Source organism: Erpetoichthys calabaricus, chromosome 12 (genome assembly GCF_900747795.2).
Source record: "Erpetoichthys calabaricus chromosome 12, fErpCal1.3, whole genome shotgun sequence".
Lineage (NCBI taxonomy): Eukaryota > Metazoa > Chordata > Cladistia > Polypteriformes > Polypteridae > Erpetoichthys > Erpetoichthys calabaricus.
Genome location: NC_041405.2, coordinates 100,537,962 through 100,555,407, shown reverse-complemented (window position 1 = coordinate 100,555,407; position 17,446 = coordinate 100,537,962). Strand labels below are relative to the sequence as shown.

Genomic DNA, 17,446 nt, shown 5'->3' with positions numbered 1-17,446 from the left:
GCACAACAACAGTCTTCAGCCCCAGTCACCTTTCTCCTGGGCCTTCTCTCGCCTTGTCCCTGGGCCACCTCTACTCTCTCTCCAGGAGCTTCGTCCTGCTTCTGCTCCCGACTCCAGCTCATTGATAGGAGGGAGGCGGCCCCTTTATATAAGTGCCCGGATGGGCTCCAGGTGATCCCCAATACTCCCTAGCCACTCCCCTGTGTGGCGGAAGTGCCGGCTGTGTTCCCGGAAGCCCTCCAGGTGTTCCCATTCTTCTTCCCCCCAGCACTTCCTGGTGTGGCAGAAGTGTTGGGGTTCCGGGTTCCTCAGGCATGGGGGTGCCCCCTGGCGGAGACCACGGGCCCCTACAGGGTTGGGCTTCCAAGCCCTGCACCCGTGGCCCCTAATGGAACCAGGGCAGTCGCCCTCTCGTGTTCTGGAGGAGGCATGAACCCTCCTCCCGTCTTCCTGGGCGTCCCAGCTGGGGGTGGCACCCAGCCGTCTGCCACAATATTAAAACCAAAAAGTAATGCTAAAAATAAATTATCCATTAAAGAAAAACACTGAAAGGTTACAAAAAAGCTGTGTACCAGATAGGAAAAAAACTAAAAGGCATTTCACAAAGTGCCTAATAAGATTTGTTTCCTGTTTATTTGGTGTGGCAGCTCACCCACTTGCTCTTCTCTCAATTGCCATCATAGCACCTCATCATTTTTTTTTTGCTCTCTCGTGCATCAAGATGAGTCAAACGGCATATCATATGTGGGAGTATTCTTGTACCAGTGAGTCAGGAGGCATTGGATGAAAAAATATGAAATGATTTCAAAGCATACATAAGTAATTCTTAAGAAGACAAAAAAAAATGAAACAGCACGTGTTCCTGAAACCATGTTGTAAGTTCTTCACAGCCTTTTTCTTACTCAATGTAAACGGTCAGGCGTCTTGAGAATTAGCTGGTTTGCCTATCCTCTAATTTGCTGAAGAACATCAATCGATGCATTTTTACATCACTTATGAAAGCAATTGAGCCACCAGAAGCTTTTATTACATCATTACATTTTTAAGTACATGATATTGCAAATCATGAGTTTTAACCTGTCTACTAAAACATTTAATAGCATTCTGTTATTGCTGTTCTTTAAAATTTGATTCACTCTTTAAAAATGTTACTGAAAATATTTGAAATGCTCCAGCTTTCAAATCAGTTAACTAAGTAATCAAATGCACCCAAATATTATGGCATAATTTTTTCTAACTTGTTAATTTTAGTTTTGTCTTCACATTGAATGTATTTTAGCCTTTTTTACTTTGGTATCTGATTTCATAAATTTTTATAATGATCCAAGCCTGACCTTGGTTACTCTTTGTCCTTGTTCTTTGAAAGAGATTTCAAAGCATTCATAAGTAGATAGATAGATAGATAGATAGATAGATAGATAGATAGATAGATAGATAGATAGATAGATAGATAGATAGATAGATAGATAGATGGATGGATGGATGGATGGATGGATGGATGGATGGATGGATGGATGGATGGATGGATGGATGGATGGATAGATAGATAGATAGATAGATAGATAGATAGATAGATAGATAGATAGATAGATAGATAGATAGATAGATAGATAGATAGATAGATAGATAGATAGATAGATACTTTATTAATCCCAAGGGGAAATTCACATACTCCAGCAGCAGCACACTGATAAAAACAATATTAAATTAAAGAGTGATAACAATGCAGGTATAACAGACAATAACTTTGTATAATGTTAACGTTTACTCCCTCCCCTTGGTGGAATTGAAGAGTCACATAGTGTGGGGGAGGAATGATCTCCTCAGTCTGTCAGTGGAGCAGGACAGTGACAGCAGTCTGTCGCTGAAGCTGCTCCTCTGTCTGGAGATGATACTGTTTAGTGGATGCAGTGGATTCTCCATGATTGACAGGAGTCTGCTCAGTGCCCGTTGCTCTGCCACGGATGTCAAACTGTCCAGCTCCGTGCTTACAATAGAGCCTGCCTTCCTCACCAGTTTGTCCAGGCGTGAGACGTCCCTCTTATTTATGCTGCCTCCCCAGCACACCACCGTGTAGAAGAGGGTGCTCGCCACAACCGTCTGATAGAACATCTGCAGCATCTTATTGCAGATGTTGAAAGACTCCAGCCTTCTAAGGAAGTATAGCCGGCTCTGTCATCTCTTGCACAGAGCATCAGTATTGGAAGTCCAGTCCAATTTATCATCCTACTGCACTCCCAGATATTTATAGGTCTGTACCCTCTGCACACAGTCACCACTGATGATCACGGGGTCCATGAGGGGCCTGGTCCTCCTAAAATCCACCACCAGCTCCTTGGTTTTGCTGGTGTTCAGTTATAATTCTTATAAACACAAAAAATGAATCAAAATATGTTCCTGACTGTGGCCTATTGTAAGATCTTCATGGCTTTTTCTTACTCAATGTGAAGGGCCTCCTGGGAATTAGCTGGTTTGCATATTTACTAATGTACTGAGGAATTGTCCTCCAGAGTAGCATACATTCAGAATTATGTATAGGAATCCTTTTGTTAACACCCTCTACAATGCCACAGTCTATCACTACCTTCTGACTCCGATTTTCTCAAGAGTGTGGGTCTTACTATTTCCTTGTAGATCTTTGGAGCTGATTTCCAACCTTATGATCCTGTTTTCCATTACAAATCATTAATCATGAGGTTTTTCAGCGTAAAAAAATGAGCTGTTGGAAGTCTGCTTCTTATAGGCACAGAAGCAGATTAAGGCAAGGTAATGCTGGTATGTGCATATGCATAGAAAGCAAGTGGAATATTGACAAGCAACTTTAGATGAATGTAATACAGTAAATGCTGTTATGGCTTACCAATATTTTGTTTCAGTTTTTACTTTCCTTATGTGTATTTTCCTCTATGTTTGATATTGTTTTCAGATGTCAGTGGTTTTCTAAGACGTCGCAGCATGCTAAGGTGTGTTGCCCATATGCGTGCGTATGATAATGAAAAAGAAGATATATGAAGGATTAATGTTCAAATTCACAATAATAATTTATGAATTAAACAATTTATAAAATAATAGCTTGAACTGCAGGTATTTAATACAAAATCAGAATTGTGAATTCAATTTTCAGATGGAATGTCATAAGACCTAACACTGATTAAACAGCCAGCAATCAGGATACCTGGACTAATAAAACTAATAGCAGTGCCAACTTTTAGGTATTGATTTAAACCCTGCATTGATTGGAGCCTTGTATCTTTCAGATCACTCTTTTAGACAGGTCTTAAAACAAGTTGCTAGACATATTTTTGTGATTTATTTGCTTTGGGTTTATTAGGATCAGAAGGAGCATCAGCATGGGAAAGAAATTCATGAAATACAAACATGGCAGTGATTTTAAAATCACAGATTATTCATGTAAACCTTGTGGAGAAAGGTCTTTTTAAGTAGGATGCACGCTCTGCATAGACAAGGAGAACAAAAAAAAAAAGAAAGAAGAACAGAAGATCATCACCCAGATATGACATCTGAATTTCCAAAGATACTAGCAAGACATCTGTGGACTGGACAAAAATCTGAAGTAGATATGCAGCCAAATTTGAAAATACTCATCTTCCATCATCTGTGTTTTTGCATACTGTAAGTATGTTTTAATAAGACTCTATTGAAATACTGTATATTTTCTAACCTTCTAAGACTCTTTTCAAATATATTTCCTATCTTTGCTACTGTTGGTTTTACTGTGTTTTATTAATTGTGCTTTATAGTAATATTAACCTTATAGTGTCTGATTGAGTCAAGGTGTATTGTCCAGGAGCACCTTGGTTCCAACAGGGCTTAGCATCTGAGAAGGGATGCCTCCAATAGAAAGCAGCACAGATGCAGTTGTATTCGGGGGTCAATTTAAAATATACTAGATAAACCTAACACTCATACAAACAACATAGCTAACAGTAACTAAAGTGTAGGTGAAGCAAAATAACAAACAAGGAACTTTCATGATAGCATAGTGATAAAAACATCTGGTGTAGGTGAATGCCATATTCCCACTGAGATTAGCAGCTAAGGAAAAGACATTTTCCAAAAGTAGCACCCCAGTGAGTAGTCATCTGCTTTGGTGAGTGGCACAGCTTTATCTTAGGTCAGGAGACAATCGTTTGGTCTACTTATGCTGAGCTAGTAAGTCTGTTTGCTTGAAGAAACTGTCCATGTGCAAATTAAGCTGTACATGTGAGGCACTATAAAGCAGCAATATAAAGTACAGGTAAATTTCCAGGATAAAACAGCATCTGACATCACATGGTAAGGTTGCATGTTCATGGTATCTGTAATCTCTGAAAGCATCTGCACTTTCTTTCAAATACAATGACTCCAGTTCAGGGGCATTACATTCAGTTGGGCAGCAATGGATACATTTTTTACTTCCAGCAAATTTTCTAATTAATAACTTAATAATAATAAAATCTTTATAACTCCAGAAAAAAAAAGTTTTCAAAGTGTGGCATGGCAGAATGGAAGCTTTAACAAGCCCATGAATTACATAAAGTGTTTCAGTAACAGCAAGAGTTGACTTCTAACTAAAAAACTATGGCATGAAAATGGTAGTCGTCCAGGAATTGAATTTGAGACATCATGTTATTTGGTCATCTTTCAGCTACACACCTCAGTGTTGTTTGACTGCTGGTTAATGAAAAAAAATGTGTTCTGCATCTTTAAAAGTAAATCAATTAAAGTTAAAGCAAAAAAGCACCTTCCATTATATTTGTATCCATTGATACAAATTAAGAAATTAGTCACTGCAGGTCCTCCGGGACCAAAGTTTGCCAGCCTTGCTCTAGTGCAAGAAAATTAGTTTGTTTGTCATTTTCATTTCCAGGTTTTTTTAGGTGTGTTCATATATAATGCACAAAATACCTACTGCAATTGTCATGTCTGTTTATCTGACTTTCCACATGACACAACTTGGCACTGTGAATGACAGATTTGGTTGAAATCTGCCACACTTTCAGTGTTCCTTAAGGAAATTTTTTGGGAAACAAATGTGTTGAGGTATCTTGAATAGAGTGTGCAGAATATTCAAAGTTTTGAAATTTCAAAATCTCCCTTTGAAAAGCAGAGAAACATTCTGCAGGACTTTTATAAATTTAGACAATTATAGATTAGTTTATTGTTTCAAATTTACCTTGAGTGGGGTCTCTTTAATTTATAGTTTGTATATTTTCCTCTATTACTCATTCTATAGGTACGCCTTTTTTTAACTCTCCATCAGGTATATCTTTTAAAAAAATGTTATTTTTAAGAAATTTGGACTACACTTTGTCAAAGATCCTCTACACCCAACAACTAACAGCACAGCATCAATCGATTCATTTTTTCATCACTTAAACTGGAACCTGTTGTTTATGAAAGCTATTGAGCCACCAGAAGCCTATCCGCATTACATTTCCAGTTTATTAACACACTTAATAGCATTCTATTATAGACGATATTTTTGAATATGATTCACAGTTACAAAAATATTTAATAAAGAAGAATATGATAATTCACTCTTTAATAAGGTAACGGAAAAAATTTGAAATGCTCCAACTTTTAAATCAGTTAAATAATTCATTGAACGTGCCCGAATGTTACGCCATGCATACATTTCCTGACTTGTTAATTTTGGTTTTGACTACCTTTTGTTCTGACATTGAGTGTAGTCTAGCCTTTTTTCTTAAATGTTTATAAGGATCCAAGCCTTAGTTATCTTTGTTTTTGCTCTATAAAAGTGTACTCCATGTTGTAGGACAAAGTGGGCATTGCCCATTTTGTTAGGCCTTAGGGGCACACAAGGCCTGTAAAGGCAGCTGATTTAGCAGACCCCCAGCTGCACAAAACATCCAACTTAGATTCCCAAGATGCATTCCAGAAACTGTCTGAACTGTTCATAATAGGATCTGCCTGTACTTCATCTGATAACAAAAGTGTAAATCAGAGGTGAACTGCCATCATTGTCGAGGCCACTTCTACAGCAGTCTGAAATTTTGTGCTAGAAAGACTGATGCTTTGCTCCACAAAGTCGCAGAGAAGACAGCAGAAGGAGAGCAGGGACGGCAAAGCATACCATGGACAAGGGATCATGAAGCAAAGAGAAAGAGTGCACTCCAACACATGAAGAATCCACCACTTGAACTTGGATCAACAACAAAGCAACAATTCCACACAACATCGGATATCATCCATAAAGACTTGGTATTGTAAAATGAATTATCTGTAGCAAGATAAATCACAACTTTAAATAAATAGTACACAGCTAGTCTACATGTTATACGTTTGTCTGCCTAGTCTGTCTGCATCTAGTTTTATATGTCAATGTATATATGCATTTATCCTTGTGTTTATTAATAGATTGCATTATTTTGTTCTTTAAAACGAGTGTGCCTCATTTACCTTGACATGAGTCTAAAGGATGGAGAACTGCTACCTACAACAAAGAAAGATAATGTAAATAAAGAAGGAGCCTTGCCACGTATTTGGTTAATGACCAGTATTGCCAAAGGTAAGTTGAATGATTAATTAACCAACTTAAAATTCACTCAGTTCTTACAATGCTTAATCAAAGGCATTTTTGATTCTACTCTAAAGGAAAAATTTAATCAACAATGAATATTAGCTGGCGACATCATAAAATATGGATATTTCATATGGAGCAAGTTCCTCTAATTTGGTTTTCTAACTGGAACCCATTTGCCTTATACCTGAGAGTTATCTCTAACTTTTGGTGACACAGTGTATCAATGGTGTTGATATTTAATGATTCAATGCACCTATATTGTATTCTTTCCTCCTTATTGTTTCCAAGCAGCAGTGTCATCTATAAGAAATCTTTTGAATGGTGAAGCTCAACTATTGTGTCTTCCTTTAAATTATGGATTATTCTACCATTCAATTATCGTAAATTTGATCTGATCTAAAGCAGAATTTTTTTTTAATGTTACAGTTTCAGTTCTTGGAGACACACAGTACAGTATACATAAAGAAAACGCCATTCCTTAAAATTGTTATCTTAAGAACAAGGGATTGTAATTTGCACAATATTTCTTATAATTCATAACTGTATAGCTTAACTGATATCCAGGTGGCTTTCCACTGATTAGAAGGCATATTAGGCTAAGTGCAAATCTAAAACAAAGCTTCCAAAGCTATCATTGTCTGTGTCCAAAAGCTTCCATTCAGTCATTGCAGGGTGGAGGCTTTTTATTTTGATGTAGTTGCAGGCATTCGGTCTCCTAGAGCAATACTTTCAGTTATATCACCTTAGTACATATAGTCTTCCTTGAGACTTAAGACAGAATTCTTTAAACTGAAAAGATACAAAGACAGAGGGAATTTTTGAATAAATATGTCTAAAGCTGGGTCAGCATGGGTTTTTAATCTTTATCAGTGTTCTATCAAAACAATATTTGCTACTGAGCATCCAAATTCCTACCTCTATCTGTGTTGTCACATTGTCATTATATTAGATTATCCTGTCAGCCACAGGGATCTCAATTCTGAAGAGATCAAAGTTGCTAAATAATAGAAACCAACCACATCAGATCTTCTCAGCCTCTAGCCAGAGAAAGACCTCTGTTTGACACTTTTCAGCCGAGCAGCTGGATATGTCATTGAAGCAATGTCACAAATATTCTCAACCAACAAGGACCCAGTGAGGTTTTGACAAATTCCACTACAAAAGGTACTCACATATTAGCTTGTAAATAGGCCTTATCCTGACATAATAAGAAAATGCTCCCCGGCACAAAAAAAAACTTACAAGCTGCTTGATATTGAAGCAAAATTGCAGCAGCTCATGCAGTATATGGAGGCAGTAATATGATCTGTAGGATAAAGAAGCCCATTATAAAGGCTAGGCATACAGCATCTCTTGTGTCACCCCCACCTTCTTTTTAAGTATAATTTCTTATATTTCTCACTGATTGTATTGTCCATCACTCCTTCTTCTCTCTCAATTTCTCTCCTTGCTACTCTGTCACCCTCTTCCGATTTCTTTCTTCCTTTGCATTATTCTGCCTCTCTTTTATTTAACATTATTTCTTCTGTATTTTTTTCTGTTACACTTTCGTCCTAAGTTTGAATATTTTCACTCTGTTCTATTCTTTCATCTCTTATTTTATTAATTGTGTTTTCTTTGCTGCCTTTTGCTACTTTGTATTACTAGCCCAGATTGATATTTATATTCTAATGCAGAGTGTCTTCGCACCTTGTCGATGTGTTTCTTTTTGTCAGTTTCTTCTTCTCTGTGTCATCCAAGTGTATAATAAGGAGGATGGCCATAACACAATTCACAGGCATAAAGAAAGGAAAAGCTTGAATAAGGCATTCTTAATCAAATAAACTCTGAAATGCATTGAAACTACTCATTGAAGTGTTGGTTAGAATAATCTCTGTGCATTAAACCATTTGTCAGTGATTCACAGATTTAATTTTTCTAACTAATGATCATGCAATCTTACTAGAGTATTGCCTTTTTTAATTATGTATTAATCTTTAACTGGGGTCGTTCCCGGCTCTCTCTTTTGATCGACTTTCTACATATATTATGACTATGAAAGCTAATGATTTTTTCATTGATTCTCTGAATTATTTGACAATCAAGCATTGCACTTTAAAATATAAAAGGAAATTCTCCTCTCATTTATTAATCTACATGAACAAGAATAGAAGGCATTAACTCAGATTCCTGAGGGTGAAATGGCTTCCTTACCAGCTGATGAAGATATGAATAAGACATTTTATTTGTTCAGATTTAAATATTCCTGGAAGTTCTTCAGATTAATATTACAAGGAACGGAAACAAATTTACATTACACCCTCCTATTAAATGTGGGTAAAACAAAACAGAAATAGCAACACTTGCTTTTTGATTTCGGCTCCCCCTCTAAAATGTTCCTCACATGAACCCAACTGACAAATAGTAATGAACAGTTTTATTTATGAAACTAACTGATCATTTGACCAGTAGGTAAAGTCGTGTGCGAATAGGGTAGAGAAGTGATTTTCACTGCCGCTTCTCAGATACATCCTTTTGGGTTTAAGTCCTGTCATTGGCTGTGTGGAGCTTGCTCATTGCCTCCTTGTCTGTATGGATTTGCCTCTCATTTCCACTGAGAGGTGTACGTGTGACTAACTCGCAATTCTGGATTTGTCCCTTGGGTTAGAATTGGATGAAGAAGGTTTGTAAATGTTTTGTTATGTTGTTTTATAAAGTCAACTAAATTACTTAGTGTGTGGAATACACATGACTAGGCATTGTTAGTATGGCCACAAGTGCAAAATAGGATTGCAGAATTTGAAAGTTGATAACTGAAGAAAGGTCAAGCACTGTGATGATGTGGGTCCTGCTCCATACTCCCACTTCTGTTTTGGGATCCTCTCCAACTCAACACCATCGGTAATGTAACCGGATCACCTGGTCTGATAGGGAAACAAATCAGATTGAGGAAGGGGATGATGCAAAAGGTGCAAGTGCTTTTATTAACACCAATCAAACAAAATCAGTGCCCAAATACATACTGCAGTTTTCAAAGAATTCCAATAAATAAATAATTCATAAAAAGGTAAAAATCTTAAATGTTTAAAACAAGGCTAAAACACGAGAATAACCTGCAGTAGTCATTTGGGCACACCAGCCAAACACAACTCCTTCTCAGTCTCTCCAGCTCACCCAAGGTTTGCTCAGCTGAAGAGACTCTCGCTCTTACTCTCACTCTTGCAATCTCTTTCATTTTTTCTTTTCCCTTTTTTTCCTCCCCTTCTCCTGTGCCGGCTTGTACTTATACAGCTCTGTGGGCGCAGCACCTCAGTCACTCACTGCAGGAAGCTAATTAAGCTGTTGAGAACGATCACACCCTCACATGCAGGTGCAACTCACCCCAATTTCCCCATCAACTCCCCGCTGCTGCACGATTGCACCCACGGAGACTGACATGGTCAAATGGATTATTTAAAAACTGGCCTTCATTCAGAACCGTGGACCCGCTACACCACAAGCGCTTGGCTTATAGTGTAGACAAATCCTGGTACAACATATTTTGCTTTATCTTTATACAGCATTGGCAAACAAAAAGTGATTGTTGTTGTTATTGATCTTGCGAGTGTGTGTTTTTTTACTTTAAAAATACTACATATTTTAGTTATACATTTACATATCGAGAATACAAGCGGCTGAAATGAGTTTTCTCCGCAGGGTGTCTGGGCTCTCCCTTAAAGATAGGGTGAGAAGCTCAATCATCCGGGAGGGGCTCAGAGTAGAGCCGCTGCTCCTCCACATCGAGAGGAGTCAGATGAGGTGGCTCGGGCATCTGATCAGGATGCCTCCTGGACGCCTCCCTGGTGAGGTGTTCCGGGCACGTCCAACCGGGAGGAGGCCCCGGGGAAGACCCAGGACACGCTGGAGGGACTATGTCTCCCGGCTGGCCTGGGAACGCCTTGGGATTCTCCTGGAAGAGCTAGAAGAAGTGGCCGGGGAGAGGGAAGTCTGGGCATCTCTGCTCAAGCTGCTGCCCCCGCAACCCGACCTCGGATAAGCGGAAGAGGATGGATGGATGGATATTTAAATGTCCTTCCTAACATTACATTATAATTTTTTGTGAAAACATATTACTGTAGGGTGTTTTGGAATATGTTGCTAATGTATATGTATGTTACTACTTCTGTATATGGAAGAATTAGTAAAAACATAAGAAAAAAAGTTGGGAACTCCAGATGCTTCAGAGTGTGCTCTTCTCTTTTTTGAGGGACTGGCAGAATGCTCACCTTGGACATACCAGAGAGGCTGTCAGGCCTAGAAAGGTCATCAGAATTGAGAAAACTGCCTCTACCAGATAGCTGGCCCCAGAAAAATGTAAAAGGAGCATAAGAAAAAGAATCACTAGTTTACATTTGGTTATAAGAGTTGGAAGAGGAATTCCAAGGCTGCTAAAGGGCATATTGAATGGCAAATAACCCTGACATCTAAAGTGGTGAGGAAGAGCAGGCTGGTGACTTGCCTGGGCTACCTGTAAATTCTTAACGTTCAATTACAGTATACTTTAATAAATCCCTGCCTTGTTAACTGGGCAGAGCCTCTAACTCTGAAAATTTTAAAAAACCCATTTACATTTTGTGCTGTTGTTTTTTTACTTTTAAAACACTCCTACTTCAAAAGTTTGTGTGTTGGCTGGGAAAGAATGACTTGTTTCTTCTAGGTAAGGGCTGAACAGTTGTTCCAAGCATATCGGGAATGTTTAAGTATTATTTTTGTGACAATTTGCCCTATCTGACATTTAATATGGGCGCTGAAAGGATGGAGGTGACAGTTAAGAGGAAAAGGAGGAAGGCCTAAGAGACGTTTTATGGATGTGTTGAGAGAGGACATGAAGGTGTTGGGTGTAACGGAGCAAGAGGCAGAGGACAGAAAGATATGGAAAAAGATGATCCGCTGTGGCAACTACTAATGGGAGCGGCCGAAAGAAGAAGAAGAGGAGGAAGAAGCTGAAATCTTGTAGCTGTGGAAGTAGTGCATTGCATTGCAAACTATGCACCAGCATCTTGAGGCTTTTCTGCACTGTGTGGTGTAGATGTGATTCCACTATAAAAGAAAGAAGAACACATTACAATGCACTGGATCAAGCAAAAGAAACTAAATTTCCTTCAGCATTAGACAGTGTGACATGTATTGGCTTTAAATATCCCTGTAATGTGGTTATACTTTATGCCTGAACAGAATTTTATTTTGACTAAGTTTGGTTTTGCCCCTTTCCCCTTTCTGGAGAAGATAAATCAGTAAATGAGACACAGCTTTTACCTTTGAAGTTCCACACAATTTTCTAAAGTTCACAAAAGCATCTTGTAAACCAGTTCCAGACGTGATGAAATATAAAAGATGTATGAAGGGCAATTACTCCAACCTTGACAACTCTTCCACTTTGCCTTATAAGGATGATAATGTAAAATCTCTACTGCTCATTACAACATCTGTTGAACAGGATATTTCTATCATCTTATAATTTCATATTATTATTTATTTATATTTATATACTAGTGTGAGTGTTAATAAAATTAGCCAAATACAGTATATACAAGTGTGTGTATGAAACAAACATTTGTAAAACACTAAAATATATGATATTGAATGACTGAATGTAAACTTTGCCAAGTGTCTTTAAAAACAGACAACTGCTTTCTTTTTGGCGCTTAGCTGTCCAGTCACAGCTCAACCTTAGGGCTGACAGCTTCTGTTTTTATCCAGTTGCTGTGAGGAAGAGACAGAAAGGGCACAAAAACCAAGCCCAGAAGAAGGGAAGAAAGCTGTAAACCAAATTCTCAAAGATCACATCTGTAATAAGGACAACACACATATTATCCCCCGTGGCTTCGCCCTTGGAAATAGTGAAACAGAACAGTGAGGAGGGCCCTGCCCAGCTCTCTACTCCTGATGTCACTCTTCCACCTCCCCTCGGCCTGCAGCCTCTGTCTCGGATTAGTGCAAATATTTCGCTCCTGCAAGCAAACTATGATTCTTAGCACGATGAGAGAAGTTGCAAAATCAACCGGAATGTTCAAGCAAATTATAGAAAAGAAAGATAAGTAGTTCTCTCATTTGCTAACTAAGCGGAGTTAAGGTTATACCCCGAAGCAGATGAGTGAGTGAGGAGGGCCTCCCCGCAGCCCAGTGAGTCTCTCTCGGATTCGCACTAATAAATCAATACTGCAAGCGAACTATGATACTTAGCGCAATGAGAAAGTCGCAATATCAATGGAATGTTCAAGCAAATTATAGAAAAAAAAACAGATCTAAATCCGTTAAGTAGTTCTCTCATGAAAAACGGACAGACATTAAAATGGGTCTAAAAAAACTATAATAAATTTCGCACTTGGACCATGAAATTTTTAAAACCATTTCTTAGCGAGCACCAATGGGCCAAGGGTAACCTACACTTCAAATTTCAAGTCCCAAGTCCTCATGGTTCGGGAGATTTCATGATGAGTGAGTCAGTGGTATTTGGCTTTTATATATGTGTGTGTGTGTGTGACAGCTTAAGCTTTGGAGAGCAAGAGTGCATATAGCCAGATCTTTGTCCCTGATATCATTATTAAAGTTTCCTGTTGAGTTTCATTTCTATGTGCCTCTGGGAGAGTCACCCAAATTGGTGAATATGTTGAGCACCAGGACTGAAAGCACTGTACACTGAACTCCATCATGCAGAAAAAGAAGTGCCATACCTTACAATAATAATAATAATAGTAATAATAATAATATTGATAATAATAATGTGAAGAGGTAAGTCAAGTCTAATTATTTTGATTTTACAAATTAAGGCTGACGCCCTGAGGAAGTGGATGACAAAGTTGATGCGTTTTATTGTGTGTTTAATATCTTCAGTTTAATTGTTTGAACAACTCTAGTATTCTAATCAGGAAAGGTGGATGTACTGTATATGTAATGTGTGATATTTTAATAACAGTTCAGCAGTCGTTAAAGGAAATACACATGAGTTCAAATTGGAAGTTTAGAAATATTAGTGAAATTAAAAGTTTAAAAACATACAAAAAAGAATAAGCTGTAGCTTGATAAGTAAGGCTATTTAGTTATTGAAAAGTAAGGCTAAGCTGGCAGCCTTGTGTACAAAGTCAATTTCTTTATCTGTTAGGCCGCTTTGGCTGCCTATAACCAGATATGATACAGTAGATATTTACTTACAGTTAACTTACAGTTAAGTGTATAAATATTCAAACTTCCCTGTTCTGTTGCTGGCTGTTGCACATCATTTTCTATTTTGTTACCATAAGCTTTCATGCCTTTGTTGGCAATTACATTAGTTAACTGAACATTTGGAAATGTTGTATCTTACACCTGCATAATTTGTGGAGAGCAACAGAAACATTTACAGTAAAGTGTAAGTGTCTGACATGTGGAACTGAGCCAGTCAGAAAAGCACCTACAGTAAACAGTTGTAGGCTATACCATATGTGTCAGCCTGATCAGACGCCTTCTGCTTTTTTTACTCCTCTTCAGTATGATATGGAGGTGGAAACATTGCATAAGAGTCTATAAGGCCAAGGCTCAGAGGAGGATTTAGGAAAGGCTGGCAAATGCATAAATGAAAAGTGAGAGCATGTGTGCGTATACTGTGTGAGTGAGTCTGCAGTCAACAAAAACAATGAGCTTTGACTGAACATGTGTGAAAGATAGAGCAGATAGGGGCTGATGTAGTCTAAAAAACTATATATATAAACTAAAAAATGTTAACATCGGTATGGAGCCAACAGGCGAAACTCTTATGGCTGAGAAACCTTTGCCTGAAGCATACTAAATGAAAATAGTTGCAAATGAAAGTGCCAGTTTAAAGAGCAATTATAGTAATGTAATTAATACACCCAACTAACATAAATAAAAAAATCATGTTTTTCTTAGCTATATTGCATGCAATCAAGTTAAAGATGAAAAATGTTCCTTATATTGTAATGATGAAAAATGTTCCTTATACTGTAGTGGTGTCTGCACTAAAATAACATATGTAAATATGAAAAAGTAATGCAACAGTCCCAAAATGCAATGAATAATTATATCTATATATAAACATTCAGGTATATATGTATATGAATATCTCCAATATTGCTTGTACTAGACAATATATTTACACATACATTTAAGATTATCAAAGTTATACCTTTTCAATTGAATTTCATTCATAAAAAAGCCTTTACCCACCTTTTTTGCAGCATCTTCCAGGCACGTTTGACCACTAACCTCAAAAAGGAAATATCTTCAATCTACAGAAGGTTACTTCATTATGAAACTTACATTATGAATCTTCTGCTTTTGTGTTCTAAGACAGCATATTTATTATAATAATTACATCATATTGGTAATGTATAGTTTGTCTGTTACTTAATAATAGCTTTGGAATGAAGACAAATTGTCTGATAATCCACTTTATTTGCATTATTTCTGTCTACGAATTGTCTTTCCAAGTAAACACAAATCTTAGCAGTATTGGGTGCAAGACTTTTTTTTTGCCACTCTGGAATGCAGTTTTATTTTTTTCATATTTAGTACAGAAGAGAGTAATGTAAAGGGGTCTACTGTATAGTCACATTTTAGGCATCTCTAAACATGATTTGATCATCTCCAGTTTATGTGCTATAAATACATTGATTGCAAACAAATATGGCTTCCATTAAAATCATGAAATATTAATAACCCTATTGATTTTGAACAAAACTGGTTCAATGTGACTTTTGTTATGCTAAACACAGAACAGTTATTTTGCCACAAGTGACTATAAGTTTTGCTCCTCTTAAATGTATCTAATACAAGTTGCACAAAATTAAACGTTCCACAAACGTCCCTTAAAATATCTCTCTACGTTTCAAAGCATTTCCGGTATACTGTCATTTTGCTACATTTACTAAAGAGAACATTTTTTTCCCATCTGTGGTGCTGTGCCTGTTTCTGAGGAAAATAGTAGTACTTGCTTTTTTTATTTGTTGATCCTTTATGACCAACAGAAGGCATTGTGAAATCAGAAGACCTAAAATCCTGTATAAACATGGTAATAACCCATCAGTATTCATTCCTTCACACTTCTTAAGTACTGATGTTGGGATTGTTGTTCATAAATTTGGAGCAAGGGATATAGATGTGCTGTCAAAGAATGTAATCAGAAAATGGAAAAGTTCGTGTGACGCCAGTTTTATATACTGTACAATATTGCTTCTATAAACTGGACTGAACACCTGCAGTAAGAGAAGAAATTATATTTTCTAAGTACCATCCATTCATCTATTTTCTAAGCCAGATTAGATCAATGTAAGGCCTAGGGATCCGAACTTATTTTGGCAGCATCAGAATGGGAAACTCATTTTTGAAAGCTTAATTTAGAAAACAGATCTTTACGAGATGTATGAAGAAACCCATTAATGCCCCTTTGTATATGCTATTCAATTTATAGAAAACCACATGAACAAACCACATACAACTGAAATAATTAAGCACATAAAGAATTGCACTGTTCAATTAACCCAGAGCAGGAAATATTTCAACTTTTGTTTGGTTCACAGAATTGTGATGAATGTTTTTAAGGAAATGTTTAACTTGACTTTAAAACAAGAGGCATCACTATCAAAATATCAGTGCAGAACAGATTTCAATCAAACAAAAAAGTGTCAAACATTCAAAAATGGCACAAGAATGGTGCAATAAGTTCGGTGGAGAAATGTATACTTCTTACCTTTGCTGCACTTGGAATCCAGAAATGCTTGATGCTAAAGATAATGAGAACAAGGGTGAGACTCACTAGAGTCACCATCAGAGCCGCTAACTGGTACTCCCTGTGTTTGATACGCTGTTGCTTTGTTGTTTCAACCTAAAATAATAAGAATGCCATCTTCAGTAAACAAAATAAAGTAAACTTATTTGTTGACTTATGTTTTTACTCTTTAATTTTCTAATGCTTATGAAAAACATGTGGACTCCCTGTCTGTACTAATGAATACATTTTTCCTTCGGTCACAGAATGGTGGACTGGCTGGTTGTTTTGCTCCAACAAAGTACATTAACTGCTCTACATTTACTCTACACTCACTCTTCAGAAGAGCTGCTAAACAGAGAACTGATTGGTTAAAACTAAATTAAACTTGATATATAACAGCCCTTTTAAAATATTATAATACAACATAACATTCTTCAACCCACTTAATCATATTCAGGGCCACAGTGACGTCTACCCTATCAGAACTGGGTACAAGGCAGGAAACAGCCCAGGAAAAGCAGACAGCCCACTGCAAAACCCGCTCAACATATTCACACTTATACAGGGCCAATTTGAAATTATCATACAGACTTACATGAGCATATGAAAGGAAAAACAGATTAACCATAGGAAAGCCCCCAATAGCAACAGATTGTGCAAACTCCGCTAAAAGAACAACTGGTCACAGGACCTGAACCCAGGATGCTGAATCAGTAAAGTGACAATGTTTCCATAATGCCACTTTGCCACCTTCATAATATTCACTATAAGATCCTAATTTAGAGTACTGATGCAACATTGTCCTGATGTCTTCACAATGTGCAAAAATGAAAAAATAGTCTTTGTCTTACCTACTATTCATGTACATATCAACAGCATGTGGAGATATGGAATCTGGTGTATTTTGCACATAAGTTACTCCTACTGCAAGCTGCCAGGTCTCTGATAACAAATGTAAATCCTGCCCTCTACGAAATGCAGAAAAAGCCCAGTCAGTCAGTGGAGGTAAATTAAAAAATGATGTCTTTTACCTTTTAAAATATATTTTTGCCTATTTAGTTTTTTTAACTGCTAGAACTTACTTATGACCAAAACAAAAAAAGACATAAACATATGCAAATTGTACAGTATGGGAATATGATGGATATTGAGGAATATGAATAATTAATCAAAAA

General features: G+C 37.2%; 1 protein-coding gene across 1 annotated transcript in view; it reads right to left on the bottom strand.

Moving 5' to 3' along the window:
• The window catches only part of tnmd (tenomodulin), a 417,047-nt gene that overhangs the window by 375,077 nt on the left and 24,524 nt on the right, over positions 1-17,446 (bottom strand). Inside the window, exon 2 of the mRNA XM_051934485.1 lies at positions 16,251-16,385. Within this exon, the coding sequence (XP_051790445.1) occupies positions 16,251-16,385 (135 nt within the window). The remainder of the gene's footprint in view (positions 1-16,250; positions 16,386-17,446) is intronic.